The 17,701-nt window shown below is 38.5% G+C and overlaps 1 protein-coding gene across 1 annotated transcript in view; it reads left to right on the top strand.

Annotated features, from left to right (window-relative positions):
* Positions 1-14,803, top strand: part of LOC148043639 (SH3 and PX domain-containing protein 2A-like) — a 140,945-nt gene extending 126,142 nt beyond the window's left edge. Inside the window, exon 6 of the mRNA XM_087725789.1 lies at positions 14,610-14,803. Coding sequence (XP_087581915.1) covers positions 14,610-14,646 — 37 coding nt within the window. The 3' untranslated portion in view covers positions 14,647-14,803. The remainder of the gene's footprint in view (positions 1-14,609) is intronic.
* The last annotated feature ends 2,898 nt before the right edge of the window (positions 14,804-17,701 follow it).

Below are 17,701 nucleotides of genomic sequence, written 5' to 3'. Positions count from 1 at the left end.
TATTCAATTTATAGCACCCCATGCAAAAGTCAAATTATATGAGGAAGTAAATAAAAACAGAAGGAATATCCAATGCATGCTGATTTCATGTTAGAACTAATACTGTGTTCTCACTCATGAGACATTTAAGCTAAATTTGGATATATATGAACTATGTTCTATGGGGAAATATTTTTCTGTCCTGCCCCCAACTATTTTTCAAAAAATTCTTGTAGACTTTATTTTTGAATCTCTCTCTTTATCTCTCCGCACACAAAGTAAACACTGGCAGTACAGTAGTCCTCATTTAACAACTGTTCATTTATTAACTGTTCAAACTTGCAATGGCATTTAAGAAGTGGTAGTTACAACCAGTCCTAAAAATCCCAGCTGGTCCAATGTCCCTACAGGCATATGATTATGATCCAGGTGCTAACGATTTCTGAATGTTGCAGCATCCCGCAGTTACATGATCATAATTTGCAACTTTCCCTATCAGCTTCCCCCAGACAAGCAACATCAATTGGGATATGGCAGAAAGTTGGAAATTGCTATCACGTGAGGTCCTTACTTATTTACACACACTGTCTTCACTTAATGATGTAACTCTGGACTGCTACAACTGCTATTGCTAAGTGGCATAATCATGTGACATCCAATTTTATGAAAGCATCACTTCATGTTACAATTACTGGTCCCAATTACTGTTGTTAACCAAGGACTACCAACTATTATGGCTCTCCTGCACCTAAATAGCTTTCCCTCAGCACCCAAAGATTGATCAAGTAATGTCCCAACACACAAAGAAACAATTATGTATAATAAATATATTATTGAAAATATATTTCTCAATAATTATTATGAAACATATTTGAGTTTTCCCAGTGGTGTGTATTCCAATAACCTGGATTCTGATACATTAAATATTTAGTTAGTTCACATGCAAGTCACTTTTCTTCTATTTTTGGCAATATGGGAAGGGTGATATGATTTGGCTTTGGTGCATTTTCAAATTTTGCATGTTATAACTCAAAATGTATTGAGGTTGAAAAGTGAAAACGTATTAGACTTGCTTCTAGAATTAAGGCAATATACAGTTACATTTCTCTTCCTTGCCTTTTTTACTTTCCCATGACCTCGAATGGGGGTTAGGAATTACTATTTTTGTAAAGGTCATTGTGGGGCAGAGGTTTAATGCTGTACTATATGCATTTAATGACATCCATATGGATTTGTGGGCATAGGAATTAAATACCTCCAATGACATGACATGGAAGTACAACCCCAACATTGCTTGCATTTAGAAATTAAAGGGTTATTAATACAAATGAGCACTTTAAATAGGAAAACAAATTTAGCAGCACTGAGTTGGCTTCCAGCCCATCTCTGAATAGCAGCAAGGAGAGGTTTGAAAACTGTGGCCTTAGCCTCATGTATGAAAATTAACACCTTTTGCATCATTGAAGGCTCAGTTTACATGAGATAACTGGTGCTTTTGCACACCTAATGATGATGGTGGAAAGAAAAGGTGAGACTTTGCAAATATATTGAGTTATTAGCTGGGTCTTTCAGTATAAAGTTTCAAATGAAACTATCCCATTTTACTCTAAAGCATTATGTTTCCTTTGATAGACTCTCCCAGAGAGTTACTTCTTAATTTGTCAGAAAACAAGATGTGCTTTGTTTTTAGGCAACCCAGAAAAATAATAGCAGGCACGATGTGAACTCAATTTGAACTATATATTTATTTATTTATATCCTGCCTTTATGATGTTTACAAATAGCTCAAGGCATATCCCACACTTCTTTCTCCTCTATTTTCTCTACAACAACCCTGTGAAGTGAGTTGGGCTGAAAGAGAGTGACTGTCCAAGATCACCCAGCTCACTTCTATTTAGCCTGATGCCTTAACCATTAGACAAATTTGCTCTCTGTATTATACACTACTATAGGGAGTCCTTGACTTATAATCATTAATTTAATGATGGTTCAAAGTTACAACAGCCTTGGAAAAAAGTGACTTACAACTATCACACCCCTCCCCCCACCTTCATGTGATAGTAATTTGGGAGTTTGACAACTGACTCGCATTTATGACTGGTAGCAGCATCCCATGGTCACATGATGACTGTTTATGACATTTTTTGCTGATTTCCAGCAAAAAAGCCCATTGGGGAAACTCGGTTTGATTAACAATCACATGATGGATTTTACACTGCTGTAAAAACTTTTATGAAATTATGATCAATTTGACTTATGATTGCAACATGTAAACTCTGCTCCCATATGTGGTCATAACCGAGGGCTAACTGTATACTGTTGTCTTCTAATATTAATGGTTAAAATGTGAAATAATATTTACATTAATTACATAGACAGTTATGACTTCTTTGATGTTTAAAGATCATCCTTATTATCTTTAAGACCCATATTCTCTCTCCTTTTCTTCCTTAGCAGTGTTATACAGCAGAACAGAACATATTGGATGTACTTATGCACAGATAAAGCCTAAAAAACTTAATTTTTGTCTAGCTCATATGACTTCTTTCTAAATGCTGAAAGCTATTGAGGAGAATAAAACTATTGATACAATAGCAGAGTTGGAAGGGACCTTGGAGGTTTTCTAGTCCAACCCCCTGCCTAGGCAGGAAACCCTATACCGTTCCAGACAAATGGCTATCCAACATCTTCTTAAAGACTTCCAGTGTTGGGGCATTCACAACTTCTGGAGGCAAGCTGTTCCACTGATTAATTGTTCAAACTGTCAGGAAATTTCTCCTCAGTTCAAAGTTGCTTCTCTCCTTGATTAGTTTCCACCCATAGCTTCTTGTTCTGCCCTCAGGTGCTTTGGAGAATAGTTTGACTCCCTCTTCTTTGTGGAAACCCCTGAGATATTGGAACACTGCTATCATGTCTCCCCTAGTCCTTCTTTTCATTAAACTAGACATATCCAGTTCTTGCAACCGTTCTTCATATGTTTTAATCTCCAGTCCCCTAATCATCTTTGTTGCTCTTCTCTGCACTCCTTCTAGAGTCTCCACATCTTTTCTACATAGTGGTGACCAAAACTGAATGCAGTATTGCAAGTGTGGCCTTACCAAGACATTATAAAGTGGTATTAACACTTCACGTGATCTTGATTCTATCCCTCTTTGCCCATGGTTTTTCCCCTCTGTCTACCACTAATTCCTAGTTCATCTAAGATAGTGATTTATGGATTTCTTCCTGTAAATGGACAACTACCAGCTCATTCTGCAAACACTGCTAGATTTGTTCAGCCTGTTTATTTTTCGTTTGACATCTCCTAGCCAAAATGCCTGGCAAGAAAGGCAAATATAGCAAATTGAGAATCTGATTGTTCTGCATAGGTTGAATCAATAACATAGATCTCACCGGTTAGGCCTCCTCCGAGTCCCATCTGCCGGTCAATGTCGACTGGCAACTACGCGGAGGAGAGCCTTCTCGGTGGCAGCTTCGACCCTGTGGAACGATCTCCCCGTGGAAATTCGTACCCTCACCAACCTCCAGACCTTCCGCACAGCCCTCAGAACTTGGCTATCCCGTCAGGCCTGGGGTTAAGACTACAACCCGCCCGAATAGTATGAATGTTGTGTTTTAATTATGTATTTGTCTTATATGTTAAAAGTTTGTCTCCCCCCCTTTTTTAAGTTGTAAGCCGCCCTGAGTCCCCCCAGGGAAAAGGGCGGCATATAAATAAACTTTAAATCTAAAAAAAAAAAAATTCTACTAAAAAGAAGAAACAAAATAATTTCCTCTATACATGATACTAGATTTTTTTTTAAAAAAAAACTTACTGGTAGGGGACAAGAATTAGTTACAGTGTGCAGAAAACATATTCTGTATCAAATTTTCCTTCTATAGAAGAGGAACAGAAGGAGAGAGATGGATAAAGTCAATCCAATAGTCTTTCCTTGGATCCTTTGGGACATGGTCAATCCAATACAAAAAGCAAATGGACCATTAACAATTTTCCAGCAACAGGGGAAAGTAGAACTGAGAAGAGTGAATTGGAGACAATTCCAGTTTAATCTTGGTAGACAAGATTTCTTGGAGATAAATTCCAATTTGAAATCTGTTAATATTATGAAATAGTAGAAATGAGGTCAGGGGTGGGTTCCTCCCGGATTGCTCTGGTTCGCGCGGACCAGATGGTCGGTGAACCCGAAAGTAATTAATTTCTGGGAACGCTGGTATCGCTCCTGGCCCCTGTCGCTGCAAAGCGCACTTGTGGACAAGGCAGCGCGACCCACTCGGCATGTAGAAACAGCAAGAAGGAACAGGAGAGGAGTTCCAAGCGGGGCTTTTCAAACAGCCAAACTCCTCTCCTGTCCCTTCTTTTGCTGTTTGAACAAGCCGTGCGGGTTGTGCTCCCTTCATAGCCAGCTCGTTTCCAATTGAGGTGGGGATTCATGAAGAGGGACGGAAAAAATCAATTTCTTCCCCCCTCCCCAGTAAATTGCCTTTACTGTGCAAGTTGCTGCAGGCTCCGAGGCTGCAGGCAACCAGGGATAGGGTGGGGGGAATGCTGCCTGTCTTCCCCCTCCCAAAGCAACCTCACAGGTTTTCAAGATCGTCTGCAGAGGCGTTTTTAAAAAGAAAACAGTCTTCTTGGGAGGGGGAATGGGCTGCGCTCAGAGAATCCAGCACCCGGGGCACCCTGAAGCAGCACCAACCAACATGTCCATAAGAAAAGCTCCAAGGGGAAGTGCGGCAGCGCCGCACCGACATCCGCCCTGCCAGCCGCCCAGCAACGCATCCCCGCCTCCTCCTCCTACTCAGCAGGCGGGCCAGGTAGGGGTGCGGGCATGGCCCAGGAGAGGGTGGTTAAGGGGGGGCGCTGCCCAGCCAGTCCTCACTCAGCAGCAGTGGCGAGTTCCACGACGTTGCCTTCAAGGTGAGCAGTGGGCACCACGTGGCTGGGCAGCGGGGCTCACCCGGCGACCACCCAGCCATCACTCAGTGGGCAGGCTGGCGGGTGGGCGGAAGGTTGCCCTGGTGCGACCGAGGTGGCATGTCGTGTGGAGGCTTGGCAGGCATGAAGGGCTCCTGTCTTCCCTGGCCAGGCTGGAGCATGGGACAGCCTCGCAACAGGTGCGTCTGCCGCTTGCGGAGCGAAGATGTGGCACTCGGAAATGGTGGTGGGCTTGTTTTCCAGTGGTTCCTGGCCCTGCGAAGGTTCCAAAAGTGCCTGGGCTCTGGGACATCCTGTGCTGTGCCCACTTCCGCTGCCGCCACCTCCGCTCCCAAATGCAACTGTCAGCTGTGAGCAGGTGCCTGAAGCTGCTGCTTGCAATCATTTACGGCTGCAGATAGATTGCTCCTGTAGCAGGAAGCTCTTCGCCCTGTGAGAGCTCCTCTCCAGCACTCCTAGTTTGGTAACATCATCAGTGCTAAAAGGGAGTGGGGTTTGGGGGGGGGGTAGAAAGAGAAAGGACAAAAAGGAGAAAGAGAGGGAGAAAGAGGAGGTGGGGGATAGTGGGATCCTTGCTGCTTTCTGAGCTTGGTGGTTTTCTTACAGGCATTTCATTACCAAACTAGGTAACATTATCAGTGGTAGAAGGAAGTGGGTTTGGGGGGGAAGGAGGAGAAAGTTAGGACAAAAAAGAAAAATATAAGGAGGGAGAGGACTGTGGGGTCCTTTGGTGTTCTCTGAACGTGGTGGTTTCTAATTATTTTTAGGGAATTTTTATTTATTTATTGTTTATAGAATGTTTATTACAAGAAATGTTATTTCTTTTTGCAAATGTTTTATTTGTGATGCAATATATTGCTTTTAAGTGTTCAGACAAGGTTTATATGTCTCAAAGTGACTGATTTTCTATGGGCAGGCCAGGTTTCTTGCAAGGCAGCTTTGCCAGATTTAGTGTGTTTCACCCTCATTGTTTAGGTAATTCTGAGGTGGTTAATGGTTCTGTGAGCGCCTGTCCTTTATAATTTTCCACATTGCCTTGATGGTTTTTATTCCAGTGACTTTGTCTTTCCTGTCCTTAGGCTTAGGAAAAAAAAACTGGTTTCATTGGCAGTCTTTTGGGGGGGGTTCTTATTTTTTGGTGTTTTCCTGGCACTGTCATAGTTTGTGTCTCTGTGTGGGTGGGTGTGTAATGTCCCGCAGTTATCTACGCATTAATAATGATCTAGTAATATTAATAATATCTAGTAATTAGTAATATCTAGTAATAACATTGTCTTGGCCAGTCCCACCAGGTCACATGGGTGGCAGGCCACTCTCATCTGGTCACATGGGCAGTAAGCCACTCCCATCCGGTCACATGGGTGGCAAGCCACTCCCACAAAGGAGGCCACGCTCACAGAGTAAGTTCGAACAATTTTTGAAACCCACCCCTGAATGAGGTGTTGTGCATATATAAAGTTATGTAGATACAAACATCTTTTTTTTAACTTTTCCAGCAAGTTTCTACAGCATTATCCTTGTCATAAAGGTGGAAGAATAAATGAATGCAAAAGTTACTATTAGAATAAACGTTTAAAAATAGAGAAAAAAGTATTCAGACATAATGTCGGATGACACAATAACTTGGAGTAGTGCTAAATCATTTACCTTAAGTTATAAGCTTCCATTATGTTTCCATCTAGGTTTTTTTCTGACTGGTGGTATGCCAAGCCTTTATAAAAAAATTATGCATTAAAACATTCATGTATGTCTGACATATTATGTGACTTCGGAAAGAAAAGCACAGTATCTCTAACAGCCAAAAAAAGATTACAAGACATTCCTTAACTAGTATGTGACAACTCTTCTATTGTGCCCAAACCAGAACTTGCTTGGTTTTTTTTAGATTGGTAGAACCTATTTTTGATATGGAATGGGAGTTGTCCTTCAAAGTTAGACTGCAAAATATAAAGTATAAGATCATTCCTGCTCCCCACCCCTTCCATTCTGGAAACAGATTCTACATTGGTGTTACTTAAGGTTGTTAATGACAGTGGTGTTGTAGCCACATTTGTGTGAGCATACATAGGCAATTAATAGTGATTTAAGAGAAAGACACATGACTGTATCTGATCGCTGAAATCATTAAAAAAAGAACATGGATGAATCTTAACATCAATTCCAGACATAGTCAGATTAAAAAGCAAACTGTGCAGTTTTGATTCTGTAATGTTGATACTACTGCTTCTAAAGGATTAAATGTGAATTTTGGACTTCTGATATCTAGTGGGGACTATCATACTCTTCAGAGCCCTTCATAAAAAAAAAGTGACTCCCTGAATGTAGTAATTTGGTACAAAAAAGATAGAGATTTAGAGTAACCTCTTTTTGCAGTTAGCAGTTTTTCATTTTGCGTGGAATAATTTTATATTCCTTTCCCTTATTTTAAATTTTCTGATATGTCAATTTTATTGTGTTTACTCTCTGAGGTACCCTTCTATAATTCCTGATAGACCAAAGCTCCTACTTTTTTATTCAGCTGTTGTCACTGGTTGCCGATGATGTTTTATTCCAATCTGTCTCTCATTCCAAGTACCAGTGGGAGTAAGAGGCCTTGCATGTAAAAATGCATTGTTTTCTGTATGCTGAGATGCACGCCCCAATTCCAACTTTAAACAAATACAAAGACGCTTTGTATAGATAAGCTAAACAGCTGAGTATTTCCCAGCTATTCTTTTAAAGAAGGAGAACTCTCATGTAAGTAAATCTACTGACATGTGTTGATATATATTAGGTAGGTAGGTAGGTAGGTAGGTAGGTAGGTAGGTAGGTAGGTAGGTAGGTAGGAAGGAGATAGATGGATGGATGGATGGATGGATGGATGGATGGATGGATGGATGGATAGATAGATAGATAGATAGATAGATAGATAGATAGATGATCCTATGTAATAATGAAACAAAGTAAGATATTAAGTTGCCATCAACTTAATATAAAATCTTTTGATATGATCTTAAAACTTGTTATATTTCTAAATATCAAATTTGTATTGAATGTTCAATTTCTGCTACTTAGATAAATTTTATGATTGAATAAAAAAACTGACAAGGAATCCTAGACTATACTTCTTTTAAAAAATTGTGGTGGTTAATAGAACTCATAACACAATTCCATATATATATATGTACAGCAGTTATCACAGAAATGTTTGCATGGCAATTAAGTCTTATTTCCTAAATAGCAAAAACTGAAGCATATAGTTAATTTTACATTTTCCTCTTACTCATTTAGAAGTTGTTGAAAGTTTGATATCCACTCCTTTCTAGTTTGGCAGTTACTCATTTAGCAAAGACAATAGAAGTTCCTTTTGAGATCAGTGCTCAACACATTTTATCAATTAGTTGTGGTAAATAATATATTTGGGAGAGGCTGGTAAAATTATTTTTATGACCAATTGAGTTGTTAATATGTTTGTGTTTTCCATCTACATATCACATGAACTATTTTGAAAATATAAAACTGTTCAGTTCTCCTTTTGAGGAATAAATAGGCTTAGTTGTCACATATTTTTGATATAGTCTGTCCTTATTTTCTTTCTCTTATCTAGCACATTAAGTAACATTGACCTACACAATATTTTGAGTTTTTAAATCATTATCAATAACAATATACCTTTAAAATATCAATCCAAGCATATTTAAATAATGAACAGAAAGTTGCTTGATACTCAGGTAGTATCCTAAGATCAGTGAAGCTCTAGTTACCTATTCCACAATTTAGTAAGAATAATGCAGCTTATTTTGTTTTTAATCTTTTATTATGAAAAATTATTTTGTTTTATTGTTAATGTTGGGATTCATGCCTGATGGTTGATATATAAAAATAAGAATCACTGTGTGCAATTGGTAAGTTTGAGAGTATAGCCTGGATGTTCTCATGAGCACCATGAGGAGTGATTTCTCATTTATAGAATGACTACCATTATGATCCTGGCGGGCGACCTTTGTGCATCTGTGGGGCCATTTTTAACCCTGCAGATAATCCTTATTATCCCAATTTACCTTGTCTTTTAGGGTAAATTGGCTTCTTTCCAGGATTAGTATCTTTAAGATTAACTAATTTTCATAAGATTTGAGGGAGAATAATAAGAAAGGATGGTGTGTTAAATTCAGGAAAAGAAGTTTTGTAAATAATGCTAATTTAGGTTTGGGGCAGGGGGGTTTCTTATATAACCAACAACCACAAACCCTCTTTTTACACTCTAGATGTGTTGAATTCCCATTTTCCCCAGCAGTTATGAAATTGTATTCTAACATCTAGAGGACACTCAGAAAGGCTGCCATACATACTTTCAAGTTTTTACATATAATCATGAAAATTATATATATTTTTAATTAAATGACATTTGTTGGGCAAAATGAAATTTAAATGGAAAATGTTGGTGAAGCAAAATAAAACAATCATAAGAAAGAAAGAGAGCCTGTTGGCATAGTTTTTATTGCAACAAGTTTAACAAAGCCAAACTTACAAGAAACAAAAAAAAAAGAACATTTCATCTGATCTCTCACATAATACCCATATATTAAGTCAGAAAAACAGAAACTCCTTTGTACATCATTTCAGTAAAGAGAAGAGTGATTTAATATGATTCATTTGATGGTAATTATTTTGTAAACTTTGTCATACCACCATTGAAATTTCAGATCTCTCCTGCCTACATTTAATCTTCTTGCCAAGTTGTGACCTTTTGATTGTTAATTATACCTCAAGAGAAAAAGTAAAAACCTGTGGTTTGCTTATTCTTTCTTGTGGCTTCTTTTATGGCTTCTAGGGCTTCCATATTTTTCTGGTGAAAATGACATGACTTAAGTTGTTTCTGAGTACATTCTTGTCATTTACAAAAGGAACATCTTATGAGCAATTCCGGATTCCAGTTTCCTCTTACTGTTTGGTACACACCCATCCATTTCAAAAGGTCTCCTACAAGCCAGTTTTAATGCAATGCATACATTCCAAATGTATCATCAAGGTTCCTATTTGCATTTTTGCCTCTTGATTCTGAGATGAGTGAACTTACACAGTGTTTTTACTTGTTTTTCTTTTGGGGGGGGGGGATTTATGGTAGATGCATCACCAATCTCTTACTGGGTTGTTCAACCCAATTAGGAAAAAAACACTAAATGCAAATATCTTGGCATTCCACTCCCATTTGGCATATTGCCAAGCAGTACCCTTAAGAGTTGCTGACATAATATCTTGCCAAGGCTCACCTGAATGCTATCTATACAAGTTTCTGTGCTGTCAGGCTATTTAGCAGCCCTCTAAGCCAAACATTTTATTTATTATTTTCCAAGCATGATGTTTGCATAGTTATAAATAATATGTTATTTATTATGTTATAAGTAAAAGAAGGCCAGAAACTGAACTATGTAATAATTTCTATCAGTCTGGGAATAAAATCTTATCACTGCTGATCTGGTATCATGAAGGAACAGAAAGATTTTGCTGTAACATTGCTATTTTTTAAAAAATGACCATCCTTTGCAACCTATTAGAAGGAATGTTTTGCTTATCACCAGACAGATCTCACAAATATACATAGACAAATATGTATGTGTGTATGCATACATGTCTATGTGGAAGGGAATACTAGACATTTTTTTTGGGGGGGGTTGAAAACATTTTATTGGCTTTATTACAGAAAAAACACACACACAAAAAATAATAATCTTTCATTACATCTTGTAGAAAGCGTATCCATTGGTCACAAGTATATTTCATGTGTTTCTTCCATAATCACATATATTCCATTCAGTTTGAATTGTATATGTTAAAATTTATATATTTTACTATCACCATACCACCATTTTCATTTAATTAAGATTTCAAGAACACAGCCACCCTAACCCTAACATATCTTTATTATTATTATAGTTAACTAGAGGTTATTTACTATTTTTCACACCTCTCCTCTCCATAGGCGCAAAAAAGCAACAATCTCTAAACAACAATCTGTTAATATGTGTTAACAAAATAACCATTTAAAATCTAAAACAATCTAAAAAATGTTGGCATTTCTAGTTGATAATCACCAAAATATACATTAACATTCCCTTTTGTTATTGCAGTTGAAAGAAGACAGGAAAAAAAACAATTGTTTGCTATTTATGTCACGTCACCTCTCATTCTAATCCAAGTTATTTATACCTTCATAGCAGGATCTAAACACAAATTTATAAGATTTATAAATCTTTTCACCAAATCTCAATTGCAATTTGTGGCCCGCAAATTTATCCTAATTAAGGTTATCATTTCATTGTTAATATCATGGTAAGTTATATGTTAATGAATAAACATTCAATGATAATCTAACAGTCTACAAAATACTAAAATCCCTACTTATTAATCATCAAAAATTAGCTAATTTTTATCATCAACTGGCATTATCAACCAGTGTCTTTCCAGTAGCAAAATGGTCCTTTCTCTCTCGCCAGCAGTTGTGTCAATTCTCTTATTGGCATCTTTTCCGCATTTGAAACTTCTCTCTTCTCTCATGTAGTTACATTGCTCTTTAATTGTTATTAACGTAGGCTTAGCTTTGGTTATCAAACTTATTTCTGGATATATTTGTTTTCTTAATTCCATCCTTTTCATTCTTTTTTTCCTCCTGCATCTTGAAGTTGGAGAAAAGGCTCCAAGTTGTCAAAAACACTTTTCCAGCTTCCCTTCTTTTCGCTTTCACTCGTATTTACTCCATTAATGGGTTCATCTGACGTCTTATCTTTGTTTTCTATATTTCCATTCCCTTCTTTGGTCTCTGGGGCTCCAACCCCCTCCTCTTTTACTGTAGCACCCCATAGACTGTCCCATTTCTTGTCAAATCTCTCAAGTCCTTCTGAAATGTTTTGAAGTCCAGCCAGGATGTTTTGGATTATTAGGTTTTCTTCCTCTGAATATTGATCCATTTTTCAAAATGTAAAGGAATATAAAGAAAAAGAAAATAGGAAAAGGAATCTGCCACTCTAGCCTGTCAAAATTTTAGGGGATATGTCTGTATTTATTTTAAATCTTAAACACAAGTTCTTTCGAAGTTTTTAAAGTAGAAGGGTTCTTATCTCTTTCTTGTCTTTTCCTTCTCTTGCCAAGATGTTTTCCAGGAACACTAACAAAACAGGTTTCGTGCTTTTGAGCCTTTATCAGGTTTTATAAGCAAATTCCAAATCCTTCTGTTGTAAGGTGAGTAAAGCCAAATAAAGCAGAACAAAGGATACATTGTGTCCAAAGAAAAACAAAGTTTAGGTTTTGGCTTCCAAGTGGTAGATTCAATAATTATTCAATTATTATTTTTTATGCTTTTTCCTTAGATATCTTTAATATAATTTTAACCAATAGAAGGAAGAATTTATTGAAATAAGAGAAGAAATTTAATTTAAGGCAACAGAAAAAATTAGGGTAGAAAAAAAATAGAGAAAAAAAGATCAATCCATAGACTTCAGGCGGGGAAACAGGAAATGTTGCAATTACTTCAATTCACAAAACATCGTTACAAACCAGAGCAGGAAACTTTCCAGTAGCAGTCCAATAGTATTAAATTTGCCGCTTTATTCTTACTTTGAGGACTAGTTATTATTGTTTTTTTTTTAAGTTTCTTAACGCGATCTTCTGAAAGTAAAAAAAGAAAAAAACCTCACCAGATGGAACGCTTTCGCTTCGTCTTTTCCTTTGGGAGCCATCTCTGACTATGCCAGCCTGGGGGCTGCTTGTTTGTCTACCCTTGGGTCAATCAGGGACTTTGCAATGTCCCTGTGACCAGCAAGGTTTTGGCTTCCCTGTCACCATCTCTTCGGGATGGTTTTGGTCCTACCGGACCATCCAAGAACAAAAGTTTCATCGGCGGACTCGGACTGTCGAGTCCGTGTGATGTGTCGTCGCGATGTTGGCTCCCCCCTCTCTCAACATTTTGGGTTTTTTTTTTCACTTCAACTGAATAGTTTGAAAGAATTATAGAACTGAAAATTATAGAATCGGAGCTGGAGAAAGGAGTTTAGGCCACTGAATCCAATCCTCTTCTCAGTACATGAATTCAAATTAAAGCATTCCAGACTGGCCGGTCACTAGCTTTTAGTTGAAAACATCCAGTTAAATGAAGTCCATAACTCCTCTAGATAATTGATTCCACTATTGAGATGCTATGGATGGGATCTGATTAAGACAGAATAGAATAGAACCTTTAGTGGTTTGGAAGTCATTTTTGAAGTTTGTTTGTTTTTAGAAGTACCATTATCAAGCTGCATATCTCCATCCCATGCTCAGATTCTGACTAGCTTAAATTGAATAATGTTTAATGCTACGCCTCAGAAGCTCTGGACCCACAAGTGTATAGAATACACCACACTGAAAGCTTTCAGAGCTATAAATGGAAATATGCATTATGGAGAAATTATGATTTCTTTTTCAAGTATGTTAAGTAAGATTAGCAAATTGGAAAACTTTGTAGTGTGGTGAACTTTGTTGTCTCTCCATGGTTTCAAGTTCAGTTCTCAAATGTCATTGAGCCACTAATGAAACATTCAAAGTGCAACCACTCTGCTTGTAAGCCTGTGATGATATGCTACTTCCTTTTGTCTAGCAACTCATTCATGTGAACTGGTAATGCACAGGGGAAAGGCCTTCAGAAATTATACATAGGAGAAATTCCTACAAAAATTGTGCAAGAGACAGGCGAGCTCAGACTGGTAGCATGGGTGTTATAATGTTGAATTGCTCTTGATGAGCAAATATGTTCTTGTAACAATTGACAAGACCAATTGCATCTAAAATAGCAAGAACTGGTCTGGATGTTCCTCCTATTGAGATGGCTTATGAATACAGAAAATAGTATTATAAATATGATTGGAAAAATGTGACAATATTAATTACCTCCTGAAATATAATACAAGTTATATCCATCTATCTACTCTGAAGATCAAAACATTTGGTGAAGAGAAATGAAAGCTAAAAGTGGTGGATCAGTAGTCTTCAGGGGGAAAATCACTGTATTTCTCTTGTTTTTGTAGTTTTTATTTATTAATTAAATTGTATGACACATCTCTGTCATGATATTCAAAGGAAGTGCAAAAACCTTTGTCCACTTTCTGTTTTTTAATTCTCTTAAAAAGATAGACACTAGAGGTGTGCAAAGATTCAATTTGAAGATGATGCAATCTAATCATTTTATCATTTTTTTCCAAACTGAATTGTTAAGACAGTTTGAATTGTTTAATCCAGTGTTTTTCAACCTTTTTTGTGCAAAGGCACACTTTTTTCATGAAAAAAATCACGAGGCACACCACCATTAGAAAATGTTAAAAAAATTTAACTCTGTGCCTATATTGACTATATATAAAGTGTTTTTCCCACGGCACACCTTACACTATGTCACGGCACACTAGTGTGCCGCGGCACAGTGGTTGAAAAACACTGGTTTAATCAAACTCAGCTTTTCCGGTGGGCGGGGCCTGACAGGAAGTTGTTATTCTTAACAGCTCTCAAATCTTGGCATCGTTAAACTGTTTAAACAGCAATCCATTAAGCTGTTTAGCAGTTTGTTTACCCCCTCTTCGGGCTATGCATGGGAAGCCCTCTAACTAATCCTCTCAGCCTAAAATCTGGGAGGAAGGGGGAGGGCACTGGCAGCATAGCAGCTCTGCACCAGGAATCATTCTGCCTTTTGTTGCAGAATGAAGGTCTTCGTTCATCCTCAGCACAATGAATGATTTACTGCGGATTTCAAGTCGAGCTGAACCAATATTTGTGAACTTCTACTTGTATGTATAAATCCTTAGCTCCATTTGTAAAGAATTTCTTCTGATAATTACTTGCTGAAAGCTCTACAAAAATGGCGCCGAGCTGTGTAGGAGCTGTGTAGGAGGGGCGAGACGCCGATAGCATTCTTGTGAAGCCTAGAAGTGATTTATTATCAAGAAGTGATTTATTATCAAACCAAATAGCAATTGCTGTATAATTGGACTGCCTGGACTTTTTAATTGACTAAAGAAGATTAAACTTGAGATGGCTTCTAAGCAAAAAGGAGGAGGGGGAACTCCTCCCCCTGCATCGAAAAGTGCCGGGAGTTCTCCAGCGCCCTCCACTAAATTACAGTCATTACTTCCTCCTACTTCTGCAGGGGACCCCTTGACAAGAGAAATTTTGCAGAAAGAATTAATTGATGCGTTAAAAAATCATGCTGATATGATGGAAGCAAAAATTAAGGAAGAGATAGCTGCTTCTAACAAACAGATGTCCGAAGAACTTATGACATGTAATCAAGCGATTAGGGGGGATTTCCTGATGGCTTTGAATTCTCTATCAGGCTATACACTCAGATTTGAAGAAAAGTTAGAAGATCTTAGTGACTCTAATACGAACCTGGTAATGAAGATGGATGTGGTCCAGCAAAAGGTCAGCGATGTAGAAAATGAAATCATAATATTACGGTATAGACAAATGGAATTTGCCTTAAGGATAAGGGGCCTCCCGGAAAAAACACAAGAGAACCTGAAACAGATTCTCTCTGAAGCCTTTGACCTGATGGTGGGAAGATCAGGAGGGAATTTCGACTGGCAAATCGAAAAGGTTTACCGCGTTAACTCCTGGCTGGCAAGACAAAAGCAATTACCAAGAGATATAGTGGTGTATTTTGCCACTAGAGATATGAGGAACACGATATTACAGGAGTCCTACAAAACTAAGCTTCAAATTGGGGGCCAGGAGGTGATTGTCTTGAAGGAAATACCACCTAAAATGTTGAGATCTAGGAAAGACTATGCCTTTTTAGTCGAAGAGCTTAAAAATCGCCAGATACAGTTTAGATGGGACGCGCCAGCCGGCATTGCATTTAGCTACCTTGGAAAAAGATATCACCTCAATTCAGTATGGAAGGCCCAAGATTTCTACAGCAACATATTGAAGGCTGGACACCCTCCTCCCTCTAGATCCAGAGAAAGAGAATAAGAAGGACATGATGGAGAGCAAACCACTCAAGCATTAACAAGGGGGGACCAACTTGTTCTCTCAGAGGCACAAGAAGCTAAGGAACAAAGACAAGCCCGCGTGGTTACTAGATGAATGGAACAGGAATTAAAAAAGCAACAAGCACAAGCCACAGTTCAGGAGCCTACAGGTGTTACTTCAGAAGCAGTGGGAGGAGCCAGGCCAAAGATTAAATTCCAAGGTGTTCAGATGGCTCTTTAAAAGCTTCAGGGGGCTAAAGATGGCAACTAAGTTTCTAACTTGGAATGTCAATGCTTTAAATTCCCCACAGAAAAGGAAGAAAATAAACTACTATCTTAAACAATTTAAGAATGATGTAATTTGTTTGCAAGAAACTCATATTAGATCAACTGATCAAAAATACCTGATTAATACAAGACTTGGACAACACTTTATAGCTTCTGCCACTGAGAAGAAAAATTGTATAGTTATATACTTAAGGAAGGATTTGAAAGCTGAATTAATTGAAGCAGACCCCAATGGAAGATATATTGCAATAGATTTGGTTTTAGAAGGGAAAAAGACACTACTATTGGGAATATATGTTCCCAATCAACAACAAGATAAATTTTACAAAATGCTTCACGCTAAGTTAGTACATTGGGACTATAGATCCTGTATATTACTGGGTGACGTTATGGATACCAATAAAGACAAGAAGGCTCTCCGCCAAAATACCCAAAAGCGAGCAAAATTACCTAAGTCCTTTTTTGATATGATAGAGGATTTTGAATTGTGAGATATCTGGCAAGAAAGGAATGCAGAAGAATATGACTTTACCTTTTTCTATCAGACAGATTATTAATACGGGTAAGGTTATGTATAAGAAAATGAAATTCATTTACATGCCAATCCACTGTGCGTTTGGGCCGATGAGGTGGGGTGGAGGCATCCTTTGCCCCAGCAGGAACTGCCTGACATTCCCCAACCCAGATAAGCAAAAACAAAATGACCATCAATAAAGCAAAGATAACCATGTGATATGAAAACGCTCTGCAGTCCACGGGCTTGGAAACTTCCTCCCACCATGTTCGAAAGTAGGGAGACCTGCGGTGGAACACGGGGCAGCCAGTTGGGGGAGTGGAGGGTGGAGGGTGCTCTGCCCTGTTTTCAGGTCAGAGATAGAGACAGCCTCGAACGGTGGTTCTTGCTGGGTGACCATGGTCAGGCTGCGTCTGTGTTTGTGTAGGTGGTTTGGGTAAATATGGTCTTACGTGCCGTCCTGGGATCCAAAGAACCTTGTCTTTTAGTTGGATTGCAGCGTAGCCCCTTCCCCAGGTAATCAGGTCAGCAGGTCCTCGCCACATCAGGTCAGGCAAGCAGCGATAGTAGACAGGTGGACGGGGGGTGTCTGCAGTAGGTGGAGCTGCAAAATGACGAGTTGCTGCTGAGGATGGTGGGCTGCCAGTAAGATTTAAGAAATTCAGGGTATAAAGGCAAAGGTTAAGCGTGTTTTGCACTGCTGGGAGGCCAGGGGGCATTTTCCCCCTATTGCCAATATATCTGTCCAGGGCATGTTTTAATGTCTGGTTGGCACGCTCAGCCAACGCCTGACCCTGGCTGTTATAAGGAATGCCAAATTTATGCACAATGCCCCATTGGTTACAAAAGGCAGCAAAGGCTGCACCTGTGTAAGCAGGGCCATTGTCTGTTTTTAATTCTTTTGGGCGTCCCAGCGATGCAAAGGTCCCAATACAATGATTAATAATGTGTTTGGTGGCTTTGCCCCTTTGGGGGGATGCCATAATGTAGCCCGAATACGTATCAATGGAAACACGT

The sequence above is a fragment of the Thamnophis sirtalis genome, unplaced genomic scaffold (assembly GCF_051295495.1).
Source record: "Thamnophis sirtalis isolate CommonGarterSnake01/CBP01778 unplaced genomic scaffold, rThaSir2_p1.2 scaffold_11, whole genome shotgun sequence".
Taxonomy (NCBI): domain Eukaryota; kingdom Metazoa; phylum Chordata; class Lepidosauria; order Squamata; family Natricidae; genus Thamnophis; species Thamnophis sirtalis.
This window is presented reverse-complemented; position numbering and strand designations above follow the sequence as displayed.